This window comes from Ambystoma mexicanum, chromosome 4q (assembly GCF_040938575.1).
Source record: "Ambystoma mexicanum isolate Mex_15411 chromosome 4q, UKY_AmexF1_1, whole genome shotgun sequence".
Taxonomy (NCBI): Eukaryota; Metazoa; Chordata; class Amphibia; order Caudata; family Ambystomatidae; genus Ambystoma; species Ambystoma mexicanum.
In genome coordinates, this window is record NC_090928.1 from 971,137,332 (window position 1) to 971,151,554 (window position 14,223).

At 46.0% G+C, this 14,223-nt stretch overlaps 1 protein-coding gene across 1 annotated transcript in view; it reads left to right on the forward strand.

Moving 5' to 3' along the window:
- DTL (denticleless E3 ubiquitin protein ligase homolog) overlaps positions 1 to 14,223 on the forward strand; it is a 135,423-nt gene that overhangs the window by 24,796 nt on the left and 96,404 nt on the right. Inside the window, exon 2 of the mRNA XM_069608528.1 lies at positions 4,489 to 4,614. Within this exon, the coding sequence (XP_069464629.1) occupies positions 4,489 to 4,614 (126 nt within the window). The remainder of the gene's footprint in view (positions 1 to 4,488; positions 4,615 to 14,223) is intronic.

Sequence of the window (14,223 nt, forward strand, 5' to 3'; positions counted from 1 at the left end):
CCCAGCACATGTGTATCATTCCCGCATTCACTTCCCCACATTTAGGACATGTCTGTATCCCCGCATTCTTAAATTGTGCAATCCCCTGAGGGGTCATGTACGCCCTATGGGTAATATACAACTGGTTTGCTGCAATCTCCCATTCCTAGACACTTTTTTTGTGGTATCTCTGGGCTCTCATCCACAACCTGTCACCCATCGGTTCCCCGGCTCCCTGGCTCCCTCTTCCCAGTCCCGTCTTAGCTGGAGCATCTCTTTACTAACCTTAGACATAAGTATCTCATAAATTCGGGAGACCTCATGGCCTCTCTGACACATCATAGATTGTTTCTATGGCCGTGTCGGGCTGACCCTCCAGCGCTGTATCTGCCCATGTGTTTTTAACCATCCGCACCAACCCGGTGTAAGTGATGTATTGTCCCCGTTGCAGACCTGTTTGTACAAGCGTGTCGAATTCTACCACTTTCCCATCCTGCCACATAACGTTACAATGCGTTCGGTTCCCAATGTCTACGGATTGTCTTCCGCAATTGTTCATCCACCCCCGTCAGTGTTACTAACGGTATCTGTGGGGAACACTGGCAGGTTTCTCCACAGCCTGGCAAGCTCTCTGCCATATTCTCCCTCCCAATCCCAACATCCTTGTGCATCCTTTCTGTCGTGCCTTAGACATTCAAATCCATTCTTTCAAGAAGAATGGGGCGCATTCTGCCCTCAGTAATCTAGACTCTGGTGTCGGGTCATCGGATAGCCACCTGGCGACATACTGCAGTTGACTGGCTAGATAATACATTTCAAAGCTTGGCAACCTAATGCCCCCATTATCGTATGTGTTGTAGTTTCCACAGAGCTATCCTATTTCTGGTATTGTGCCATATGCATCCCCTGCACAAGCTGTGAAGCTTGACAAAGAATCGCTTGGGTATCATGTAAGGTATGTTTCCGAAAAAGTGCAGCAACCTAGGCAACACCACATTTAATTAATTTATTTTTTGTTATTTTATTTAATGTATTTTTTTTTTTTTTTTTAGCAATGCCACTCTCCTCATCATAGTCAAGGGGAGCTTGGCCCAGAACATCATACTACGTTCAATATTAGTCACTGACTTCTCAGTGTTCTGTTTATGTTCGACCTCGGGTGTATGATATACATCGACCCCCAGGTATCTGAAGTTCTCAGTCTCCCATTGTATCTGGAGTAACGGTAGCTCCTCTCCGGGTATCCCTTTATATCTACCCAGGGGAAATATACATGACTTCTTGGGATTCACTGTTATCCTGGAAAACGATGCGTATCTATCCATCACTTCCAATATGTATTCTAGATTCTCCTCGTGGTATCTTAGATATAACAACGTAACATATCGTCCGCATGCATTGAGATAAGTGTAGCCCCCTCCTTCGTAGGAATCCCCACTTCTCCGTAATGTTGACTCAGATATATCGCCTGGGGCTTTAGAGCTAGAATAAACATCGGGGACCACGGGCATCCTTGTCTGGTGCCTCTTCCGAGTTGCCACCGATCAGATGATCGTGCCCGTCTTGACTCGTGCCAGTGGCGCGCTATATAGCAGATGCACCCACCTCAAATATACTGGCCCCATTCCATAACTTTGTAGGGCTGCCTTCAACCAAGGCCATTTGACAGAGTCAAAGGCCTTCACCGCATCCAATGATATTATTGCCACCTCCTGTGAGTCCTTCTCCGTTTGTTCAATGATATGATGGAGCCTGCTGAGGTTATCAGATATGTTTCTGTGCGGGACATACCCCGCCTGATCAGGATGGATAACTTTATTAATGACCAGTCTCGATCTGTTCGCCAGCACTGCAGTAAGTATCTTGCTGTCTTGGTTCAGCAGGGATAGCGGTCTGTATGACCCACAGTCCATGCTGGACTTGTTAGGCTTAAGGAGTGGGATAATAATCGCCTCCCTCAGAGATTCCGGCAATATCCCTTTTTCTAATGCTTCATTCAGCATTGCCAGCATCGGGGGGAGCAGTTCCGCCCTCTGTTTTATAAAATTTGCTAGGGAGTCCGTCTGCCCCCGGGGCCTTACTGGTAGGCAAGAGCTTGATCACCGTCCCTAATTCCTCTAAGGTAATTGGGACCTCTAGGGTCTCCCTTTCCAATGTCTCCAGTTTGGGAAGGCCAATGTCTTCCAGTGTGTCTAATATATCCATTTCTGCTTCCCCGCTTGTATCCGCATACAGTTTCTGGTAAAACTACAAGAAGCCATCCTTCACTTCTCTTTGAGTGTCTAGTGTTTGCCCATTTTTGCCTCTTATTGCTCTAATTGTTTGCTTAGGCGTCTCACATTTGTATAACCAGGCCAGCAGCCTGCCCAGCTTATCTCCCCCCCCCCCCCCCCCGCATGCTGTCTTTCTGCGTATTTTTTGTAATTCAAGTTGCACAATCTTCCCCAGAGTTCCTCGCAATCTTGTTGCAAACTACTAATAGTCCTTCACTCTTCCAAGGAGTGCCCTCCCCTTAGCATAATTCCTTCCAGTTTCTTCTCTGCTGCGTATAACTCTCTAGTGATCTCGTCTTGTAGCCCCTTGGATTTAGATATTGCCTCTCCCCTCACAACCACCTTAAATGCCTCCCATAATGTGCCAGCCGAATTTGCACTTCCCGTATTTAGTTCAAAGTATTCTATTATCTCTTTTTTCAGGTCTCTCTAAACATTGTATCTTTCAAGGCCTCCGGTCTAAGTCTCCATGTCGGTATCCGTGCTCTGGGTGGAGAGTACTGCCACTCCACTATCAATGGCGAATGGTCCGATAGGACTCTTGCCTTATATTCAGAGCGCACTAGCTCTCCCGTCAGTTCCGATGTGGCAAACATATAGTCTAGCCGTGTGTGCAGGAATTGTGGTGCTGCATAGTGGGAATATTGCCTGTCACGTGGGTGGTGCATCCTCCATCTATCCACTAGATGAAAATCTCCCAAAAGGGCTCCAAGGATCTTGACTGCTGGGGGCGGGCTTCACCAACTTGCTATCTGATCTATCAGCGTGCAGTTGAAGTCTTTCCTCCTCCCCCCCCCCCCCCTCCACCCCACCACACCCATATCACTGCCCCTCCTATGTAAGGGCTAATCTTACTATATAAGGTCTTGAAGTTGCCCACGGTGTCCTGGTTTGGAGTGTATGTGTTGATAATACTCACCTCTCTATTTTCTACCAGGCCTTTTATCAGTACCAACCTCCCATCAGGCTCTATAGTGGTCTGTAACAACTTAAAGGGGACATGTGGTGCTATCCATGTAATAACTCCTCTGGCGTACGCTTAGTACGTCGCTCCTATGGTGGTGCCTATCCATTTCCTACACACTATTTCCTGCTTCTCTTTCGTAAGGTGGGTTCCCTGCAACAGAGCGATATCCATTTTCTGTCTCAACCCGGCTAAATAACTTTACATGATTATGCCTTTTTATTTTTATGTGACGTAATTGGTTGAAGTGATCCTTTGCCGTATACACTGCAGAGACTTGCTCATGCACGGCTTAACAGACTGCAGTGTTGCAACATATAGGCCCTCGTTACTAGTAGGCCGGTCTGGGAAAAATGCAGGTAAAACGTCTGATACCGGATCCGGCATTTTCCCCGGACCGGCATACTCTGAGTTTGCCGTTGGGGGCAGTGAACCTCTGGCAGGCCTGACCTGCTGGGACTTCAGGCCCCAATTGCCCCTATCACTGGCACTGTTACTACCGGTGCCAGTGATGGAGGCAAACCCATTCCATGGAGTCCTATTGGACTCCATGGAATGGGAACTTACTGACCTTGCCTACACCGGGCTGTTGGTGCCGATAACGGTAAGGCAAGACTGCCGGTAACTCACCAGTGCTACCGGCGGGATACCGGCAGACTGGTAATGAGGGCCATAGAATAATGTGGATCATTTATAGAGTGCCTTCTACAGGCTGAAGAGTATGTACTCACGGTTACATCCATTTTGAGCCATGGTTCTCTCCTCGTAGAACAAAGTGGAAAAAAAATTATACAGTGCTAGTAATGTGGGTGAAAGATGGTTTGAGAACACAACTGTGAATTTTGTGTTGGCGATATTTTAGAAAATGATTAACAAAAATATATCCTGCAAATATAGGACATTACAAAAAGATCAGAAGACGCAGCAGTCACTAATCTATAGATATTGTTTCTATTATAAATCCATAATAAAGTGTTGGAAACCAACTCACCATGCGCTCCCTTTTGGTTTGGTACTCGGCAGAGTTTGTTGGGGGGAGGGGGAACTAAGAACCACCACATATTGTTGACCACGGTACTCCCCTTTCTTTAAGCGCCTTCCAAACAAGCATTCGAACCAAGGCCAGAGAATGTTGCTGCTTAATCTCAAATCAGGCAAGAGTATGGAAGCCTTATGAGGCCACTGTCTAGCATAGTCTATCACTGTGTTGTACATTGTCCATTAATGTGTATGAATATTAACATCCTTGGCTACGATTCTTTGTTTTGTTAGGCTGGTCCTCCGGATACCCTCTTCAGTCTCTTTTGGAGCACTTTCAGTGTGCCAGACAGGACGAGCGTGTTTCGTATGGGGAAATGGAGCTGCCAGTCCCACCGTTTGGCTGCACGTTTTGTACAGGTGAGGCTATGAGCAAACTTCTGTGCAGCTGCCAGTTTCTGCAAGGACTGCCTGCTCTGGATCTTGTGGTCTTGTCTGTCCTCTCCTACAGGACATGCTGCCTCTGCATTATTTAGGGTAAAATTGGTGTTTTACAGGTGTGGCATTATTTCCAATTTAGAATCTTTTTTGTGAAAGGCGAACCCTCCCATTTTTTAAAAAGTGGCAGTGATGTTCCTTCTACAGGTTATGCTATTACACCAGGTATAAGAAATATTGGCAGGCTGCTGTTTAAAATGTCTTCACCGTTTCCCCAAATTCTGCTCTTTTCGGGTGTAAAAAGCAATTTGTTATGCAGTGACCCACTGTGGTGATGTCGGCACTGAGGCCCCAACTGTTTTTCTAGAAAGCCGACCTCCACTGACTCCTGTACGGCATGTTTTTACCGCCATCTTTTTTTATTTCCTCACCACTGGGACCGGTGTCCTGTCTCTCGCCTCTCCTCTCCTGAAGATGATTTGACCACTCGGGGGTCAAGAACGTGTAGCTTCCGGCTCGCGCATAAATGACCTGCCTGCTTGTAACTGAAGCGTCCCGCAAATTAATCTGGCGAAACGCGTCGGTTCCCACGTTTACCCAAAGTAAACCTGCAACAATTTGAACTTGGAAAACGCTTTTCAGCTGAAGAATTCAGATTTTCCACACATTTGTTACAGAAAGTCATAATTCTATTAAAGACACGGAGGCGAAGGATTATGCTTACTCTACAACTTTACTGTTCAGCAGCAAAGAAAACCGTACCAAAGAATATGAATACAAATCTAATAAAAACTACAATAGCCATGTTTTTCTGAGAATTTGTAGTTCATTTCGATTGGTTCGCAACTGACCATGTGATAGTTCCATAAACCAATAAACAAGTCCTCAATGCAACAAAACTCCTGTCCTCTTTCCCTTCCTCCTCTTTCTTTGTCCTTGCGAGGATGAGTTCTGTACGTCTTTGATATCCTCTTCCATTCTCAAATTCCTGCTTGTTTGCTGTCTGACGTCGTCCCTAAAGAAACATAAATTAGAAAGGTGACTATAAACCGAAACAGGGTGGGTCAATCGTAAATTCCACATCTAGTAATAACCTGTATACTCATTGATCATTAACAACATCTTCATAGTTAGTTATTATACATCCTGTATGATTCATTACATAAATATCAACAGAAACATGACATGTAAACATCCGTGTCTTTAATAGAATTATGACTTTCTGTAACGAATGTGTGGAAAATCTGAATTCTATGTCAAGACCAGAGGCTCGGATTATGCTTGTTCAAAGCTTACTTACCACTAACGATGTTGCACTTTCCATGGGTTTAAAATAGAAAGTTTTAAAAGTTGATTAATTCGACCAATCCGCAGACCTCATAATGTCTTCCACTCTAGCACCTATGTTATAAGCCTTAGTAGCCATCGCTCCTCTAGCTGAGTGAGCGCCATACCTCTCAATATCTATGCCCGCTTCTGCCATCACCCACCTAAGCCATCTGGCTATGGTAGCCGGTCTAACCGCTTTAAAAGGTTTACAAATTGCTATCAATAATTGAGTTATCCCTTGAGGCCTTACTTCCCTCGTCCTATCTTCGTATGCCGATAGGCATCTGACTGGACATAATTTTGGTTGGTTTGGAAAAGATTCATATGAAATAGATCTCAATCCTGTTTTGGTCCTCTTTGAAATGAGAAATGTCACTCCGTTAGGGGATATACTTTTCCTGTTAACCTCCAGAGCTCTAACATCAGAAGATCTCTTACATGCTAAAAGACATAAGCGCATGGCTAACTTTCCTGAAATTGCTTTGAGTCAAATCCTGATTATCTGGCCATGTCAAAAATAATCTCAAGACCTTGTCTACATCCCATAATTGACTATATTTCTCGCTAGGAGGTTTAAGCATCTTTACTCCTCTTAGTAGTCTACAAATTAATGGGTGTTCCCCAATCGCTAAGCCATCAACTCTAGGATGCCCTGCCGATATTGCAGACCTGGCCGTGTAAATGGTCCTATATGCCTTACCTTGCACTGCCATCTGCGCTAAAAAATTTGCTACATGAACTACATCATTTCTATCGGGATGTATGTTCCTCTCCAAACACCAGCTACTCCATCTAACCCATGCTGATCTATAAGCCTTATGTGTCCCTGGGGCCCAGGATTCGTTAATGATGTTCTCAGCTTCGTCCGATAGTCCTGGCCTAATCCAAGATCCCCTGAAATCGCCCACGCTAAGAGATTGAGTCCTCCTGACTTCACCAAAGGGTGACTGAGGCCTCTGGGATCTCGAATGATTAATTCCCTGGTGGGTAAAGCCAGTGGGTTCTGGTAAGACAATTCCAGTAGACTGGGAAACCACACCTGTCCTCTCCAATCCGGTGTGACTAGGATTAGGGATGCACTCTGACGTCTCACCTGAGCAAGCGTCCTCGTTATCATGGAGAACGGAGGAAACGCGTAGTTCTTCTGATGGCCCCAAGATTGCAGAAAAGCATCCGTCGCTTCTGCTTCCGGGTCCGGTCTGCAGCTGAAGAACCGGGGTAATTGCCTGTTCAATCTCGATGCAAATAGGTCGATCTGGCATGGACCCCACCGAGACATTAGTTCCTGGAACACCCCTTCGTCCAGCTTCCAATCGCTGGCGTCTCTGAGGTATCTGGAGTTCCAGTCGGCCACTTCGTTCTGTTGGCCCGGCAGGTACTCTGCCCTCACTGAAACTCAAAGTTCCCAGAATTCCTTTGCCAGTTCTGCTAGAATTCTGGATCTTGTCCCTCCCAGTCTGTTGATATATCTGACTGCTGAGACATTGTCCATTTTCAGCAGAACGCAACATTGAACCTTCTCGTGGGTCCAGCATTTCACTGCAAAAGACCCTGCCAGTAATTCCAGGCAGTTGATGTGGAGACTCGTCTCTTGATCCGACCACCTGCCCCCTGTCGACAGGTTTCCGCAACGGGCTCCCCAGCCCCATCTGCTGGCGTCGGATTCGATGATCAGGTCCGGGGATGAACCAAATGTCTCTCCCGTTCCATGCATCCATATGAATGAGCCACCATTTCAACTCTTCCCTCACTTCTTGGGAAATATTCACCTTTGATTCGTATGATGCGCCCTTCCTGAGGTGATAAATCTTCAACCTCTGGAGTGCTCTGTAATGAAGCGGCCCTGGAAAAATCACTTGTATTGATGCCGCTAGGCGCCCTACTAATCTCGCAATATCCCTCAGCGAGATTTCTCCCTTCGCTAGTGTGTGTCTCAGCTGTTTCTTGATCTCGTTCACCTTGTGAATGGGTAGGCTGAGGGTTCCCTGATTTGAGTCCACTATGAAGCCTAGGAATTCCATTGCCTGAATTGGTACTAAGCTGGATTTCTCCCAATTTATAATAAAGCACAGGCTTTCTAATAAGTCTATTGTTAACTGTACTTGTTCTACCAATGTCTCCTGGCACATCAGACATATATCGTCTAGATATGTTATGAGTCTTATCCCTTGAGCCCTGAGGTGTGATACAACTGGCTTCATAATCTTGGTGAAACACCATAGTGCCGATGCTAGGCCGAAGGGTAGGCATCGAAACTCCCATGTCGCTTCCCCCCCCAGATGAATCTCAGAAATCTGCAGTGTTCCTCTGCTATAGGGATAGTCAGGTATGCATCTTTCAAATCTATCCTGGCTAGCCAGTCTCCTTGAATTAGAATATCTCTTAGTAGGTGTATCCCTTCCATTTTGAGGTGTCTGTACATTACGTAACCGTTTAGACCTCTTAGATTGATTATTGGTCTTGTCTTGTGTTTCCCTTTTACTAGGAACATATTGCTTATGTAACCTCCTGACTGATCTGATGCAGGGCGTATAGCTCTTTTGCTTTCCAGACCTCAACTCTTTCCAGTAAGATCTTGTCTTCCCTGTTCAATACTATCCCTCTTGGTGGTTTCTCCTGCTGAGGTGTATCTAGAAAATCTATATAGAAGCCTTGAGCGGTCTGAATCACCCAGGAATCCCCCGATATGTTTAACCAATTCTTTAAAAACTGAGCAGTTCTCCCACCTACTTCTATGATATTTAGATGTGGGATTGGTATTCTCACTTGGGTTGTTTTGCTGACGTTCCCCTCGCCAGTTTCTTCCTCTTCCTCTCGATGGGAAGAAAGGTGTTTGTTTGCGCTCCTCATAATCTCTCCATTGCGCTCTGTCTTGGTAGGATCGATTGTATTGGAACCGGCCAGCCGAACGACCCCTTCCTCTGCTGGCCCATCCAAAAATCTGCCTTCCGAAAACTCTATTAAGAGAGGCTTGAGCCTTATCCAAAGCTGCATAGGAATTTACAAATTTGGTGAGCTCCTTGATAAAGGAGTCCGTAAACAACTTTCCCTTCGCCGATGTGGCGGATTCTGAGGAGGCTAACTCGCTCAATTTAGGGTCAATCTTTACTAGTAAAGATCTCCTCCTTTCTGTGGTTATAGCATGATTAGCATTCCCTAACATGCATATCGCCCTTTGGGCCCATCCGATAAGGATTGCCGGGTCTATCGGCTCCCCTTTTCCCTTCGCTTCTTCTCCCATCTGGAGAATCTTTGTGAGGGGTCCCGTCATATCAAGCATCTTGTCCTGACACGATCGCCAGGATCTATCAAGGCCCTTCCTCACATCTTTAGTAAACTTGCTCATAAAAGTTATCATTTTATCATCTATTACCGGAGTGTCTGCCGCCCCTTCGGGGAGGAGTGGTCTGGGGCATTCCGCCCTCATCTTGCTTCTAGCCTCTTTGGCTAATGGCGCCCTCAGGCGTTTCTTTAAGTATGCCGAAATTCTTCTGGGGGGGGGGGGTTCCCATTCTGATGATCTGGGATGGATCAGTGCTTCCGGATCAAAATTCCCCTCATCGGCAACATCATCCTCCTCCTCCTCCTCCTCCTCCTCCTCCTTCTTCCTTTTCTTTAACGCTTCATGGCTCTCATCCCCTGATGAGGATATTGATAACACTTCCTCTTCCTCGGGGTATTCCTCCTCCCAATCATTCTCACCCTCATCCGAGGAATCGGAGGATCACTCTCGTCCCCTGATAAGCACCGTTTTACCCTTTCTCTTCCTTTTACCACTTTTCTTCTTCGGTGGGGAGCCCGGGGGGGTGTGGGCTTCTTCTGCCCTACGGGCTGATTTACTGCCCCCTTTTGATTTCATGCGTGCCTTAAGGCACTTGACCTCCTCCATGCCCTGAGAGAATCGGAGCCAGTCCTCCATCAGCGCTATTTGCTGAGGATTATGTCCCAGTGAAGCCCCCAGGGCTTTCTGGAAGACATCAGTCATATCCGATTGGTTCCTCTTTTGGCTGACCCCAGCCTTCCCCCCTCATCACTGGAGGAACTCATGATTCTCAGGCCCTGGGGAGTGGTATATTTGGTATGAATATTTTTTATATATATATATATATATATATATATATATATATATATATATATATATATATATATATATATATATATATACACACACACACACACACCAGGGTCCTCTCAGTACAGAGGGTCAGATTGTGTATTAAATTGCAAGATTATAAATCTTCCCTGGTTCTGTTTATATCTTAGATATAAGATAATATTAAACTCACAGGTTTTACCTGGGTCTGTGCCCGTATCAGGTGCGGTATCAAGTGCTTGCCTGCAGGGGCGCTGTTGAGCCTGTAAAACAGGACGCTACGCTCGTGTGATGCGTGCTGTTGATAGGTCGTATCGAGAAATAAACGTTCTTTCTTTCCGAGGCTTTTCACCCGTGACTCTCACAAACGCATATATTCTGAAATATAGAAACGAAGGAGAGAGCGCCGGAACTACGCGGTCCCGTCGCACTCTCCCTTCCGTTCTGTAGTGCCCTCTTTGACGGATCGGAGGAGCTGCGGCCGCCGGTGCACCAGCCCCGTCGCGGCCGCAACTCCCTAGAGCCGCCTACACGTTGCGGAATGTTCTGCCTCCGACACTATAACACGCTCGTTACACTTTAAGTGAAAAGTAATATCAATCCGTGCACACCAACACTCGCAACATTATAATGAGGAAAAAAGTACTTGACTCGCTGCCGAGCAGCAAAGAAAGAGGAGGAAGGGAAAGAGGACAGGAGTTTTGTTGCATTGAGGACTTGTTTATTGGTTTATGGAACTATCACATGGTCAGTTGAGGACCAATCGAAATGAACTACAAATTCTCAGAAAAACATGGTTATTGTAGTTTTTATTAGATTTGTATTCATGTTCTTTGGTACTGTTTTCTTTGCTGCTGAACAGTAAAGTTGTAGAGAAAGCATAATCCGAGCCTCCGGTCTTGACATAGAATAGAATGTTTGCTTTCGTTTCTTCAGACCTTTTTTTTCTTTTATTACCATTTTTTATTTTATGAGCTTGCACGATTACTTTATAACCGCATACGGAGTAAAATTCAAAGTGTGACTTTAGTCACTCATTCGACACCACCCTTGGAGCTCACTATGATGTTCCCAATCTGGGTTCTTCACTGGTCCTGAGCAGTCTGTGCCGTGCGTTCTCTTCCCTGGATGCTGGTGGCAGAACTATGAAGGCAGCTCCATCTCTCGTTATCTGCTCCTCGCCCTCTGACCACTCGGCTACATTAAACTCGCCCCCATTCTCCTTCACGCCGCCAAATAATATCACTAAGCGAAATGTAAAGTTATTTGTGGCTTCACCAGGGCCGGCCTTAAGGGCAGCAGCGACCTGGGCGAATTGGCTCGCCCCCAAGCGCCCCTGGTTAACGGGGGGCAGGGCGGTAAGGGGGAGGGGCCAGGAAGGGCCACTAAATTTTTTTTAAATGTTTTAACCTCCTCGCTCCAGCAAGGAGGCAATGATATGGATAGGCCGCGTCAGCACCATATTGTCATTAAATGAGACTGCTGCCGCGGGTGCATTTAATGACAATGAGGCACCTGCCACGCCTTCTGCCACTACACCAGCTCGGGGGAGCCCTTGAAAGACTCCCCCGAGCTGGCGTGGTGGGGGGCCTAATGGCACCGTTCGCCCGCGGCGGAGGGGCGCATTTAACAGAAAAAGCTTGCCTGGCGCGCCTTCTCCCACTACGCCAGCTGGGGGGAAGCCCTTGAAATACTCTCCCGAGCTGGCGCCCGGCCCGCCCCCCAAGGCCACCTCTGGGCTTCACCCACATGCAGACTCTCTCTCTCTGCATTTTACCGACTTCACTGAATTGGTGTTTCTGGAGCTCAGCACTCGGCTGATGGAAACCTTTCTTATGGCACAAAGCTCACCCTGCCTCTCCTTGCTTCCAACAAGGAATTTCTTCTTGTGCTTGATTCTGCTTTAGCAAAGAGCAACTATTAGACTAGGCTTTCCTGGCCAGTGTGATCCATGAACCCCGACCGACCCCAATTCTGCTCGTTTTCTTCCTCAATTAGTTGATTTTGACAGTTACTTCTATGCCACAATCTGTGTGATACAAGAAACCCATCATGCCGTTTACTCTCTCCTGTCTCCTCCTTCCTTTGCTCTATCACACCTCATCCTTGGATGCTGACTTCTACCAATTGCCTTTTTTTCCGCCATCCCCTCCTGTGCCACTGCTGATCCCTTTGCACCAAATAGATAAGCTGGCACCCATAACTCGCCTCTTTTCAACCTTTCACTTTCCCCCGTTTCTTCCCAGCCTTTTCGAAGGAGGGCATGGTCACACCCATTTTGAAAAGAAAACCCCACCATCTATCAACCAGAGTGTGTGTGTGTCTCTCTCTCCCTCTCACTCTCCCTCTTCTTCTCTCCCCTGCAGCCACATTACTGACTACTTGGAAGCCAACTAACTCAATGCACACTTCATGAAGACCGCAGTCGTGGAACTCACTCTGGTTCACCACTGCCATCTGTCCTCGATCCTTCTCCTTGATCTCTGTCGAGTTTGACACACTTGGTCATTGTTCGGGTGGTCTTACACCCATCTTTGGATTTTCATATGATCTGTCGGTAAGAATCAAATCTTTACCAAATGAAAGTTCTAGTTGGAAAGGTTTTGTGTGAATTTCAGCCGCTGGCGTTTTTCCAGCCTGCTGCTTCTTTACACAAGGGTGACCATATGCAACCGGGTTTGATCCAACCTTGATAGTTGAATAAAAACTTCCATCTCTCTTCAATGCTCTGCTCAGATCTTCTAGTTCCCCTCTTTCAGTGCTGAGCTTTCCTTCTGTCTCACTAACTACCTGCTATTAGTCATTGAGTGGTGCTCCACTCTTCTAAAACCAAGGTTTTTTCACGTGACCTTATTTCTCCCGTGGCTTTCCATGTAGCGCAAGTCAATCTGATGGTGGGGGATAGAAATATGTCCCCACGCTACTCGTCCTCTTGTACTGGTTTGACTGTATCTAGCACCTCGTGGGTTGGGATAATTTTTCCATCTGCTCAAAACCGTATCTGGATTACACTCCTTGGTATACCCGGATGTTCTATCCTGGGTTTTAGTCTGGGACACAGTAAAAATATCGCCACATGGTATCCTAGATGCGTACCAGGTCCTTGAATACATGTTTGGGCTCTGCAGCTAAAGGACTGAAGTATTGCTGGCTAAACCAAGCTTAAAATTAGTTCAATTTCATCGGTTTTGTAGGTGGATAATTGGTCATCAGAGCCTACTTGTTGTTTTTGATCCACACTAGAACCAACAATGACTCTGGTTTTATTTTTAGATATTCTTTATACTTTTTCGCCATTGCAAAGCAATAAGGCGGTGTCAATTAGTATATTTTTGTTAGTGTTTATTTTTTTTACCTTGCAAATCGTACATCATAAAGGTTGGGACGGCATTTCAAGGTTACTGATTTAACGTGTCTACAAAACACAAGTGATTTTGTTTTCTGGTTTGAACGCTGAAATCTGGTGTCTATTGGCATCCCCATCAGCTAGGCAGAAGGTAATATTGCAACACGTATTACCATATAAGTAAGGCTCCTGGTTTTACGGTATTTACATTTTTTTCTACAATTTACCTCTGTATTTATGCATATGTATATTTTCTTGTCCTTTTTCCATAATTTGTCTCTGTAAAAGATGTAGTATTTTTTTCGATATTCATCCAAATGAGAGATTGTCATGCCTACTGCAGATCACTTCAAGTGCTTATTTTTCCCCCCCTTTAATGCAACTGCTTTGTATTTTTTAAAACAAATTGTACACACACATAACTGGGCCCCTTCAAATGAATCATTCACACCTACTACTAATTGCTACACTTTCAGACATCATGTATGTATAACATGTTGGCAGTATGTGGCTCTTTTGGAGCTGGACTGCGATAGATAAAATGAATCATTGTTTTCTCCTTCAGTGCACCGCCGCACCAAACGCAGATTTGCAGGAAAAAAAGGCTGCATACTGCACGCAAACCAAACTTCCATATCACACGAAGCTCAATTTTTCCCACATAAACATTCATTGGGCCTCATTACAACTCTGGCGGTAGCCGTGCTGTTTTTTCCGGCACCCGCGAATGGGCAAGAACCGGGTCATGCCGAGCTCGACGGTCCCGGTAATTGCCCATTTGGTGGTGCCGGATTCAAGGGCCTCCCGATCCCCGTTCAGCCCC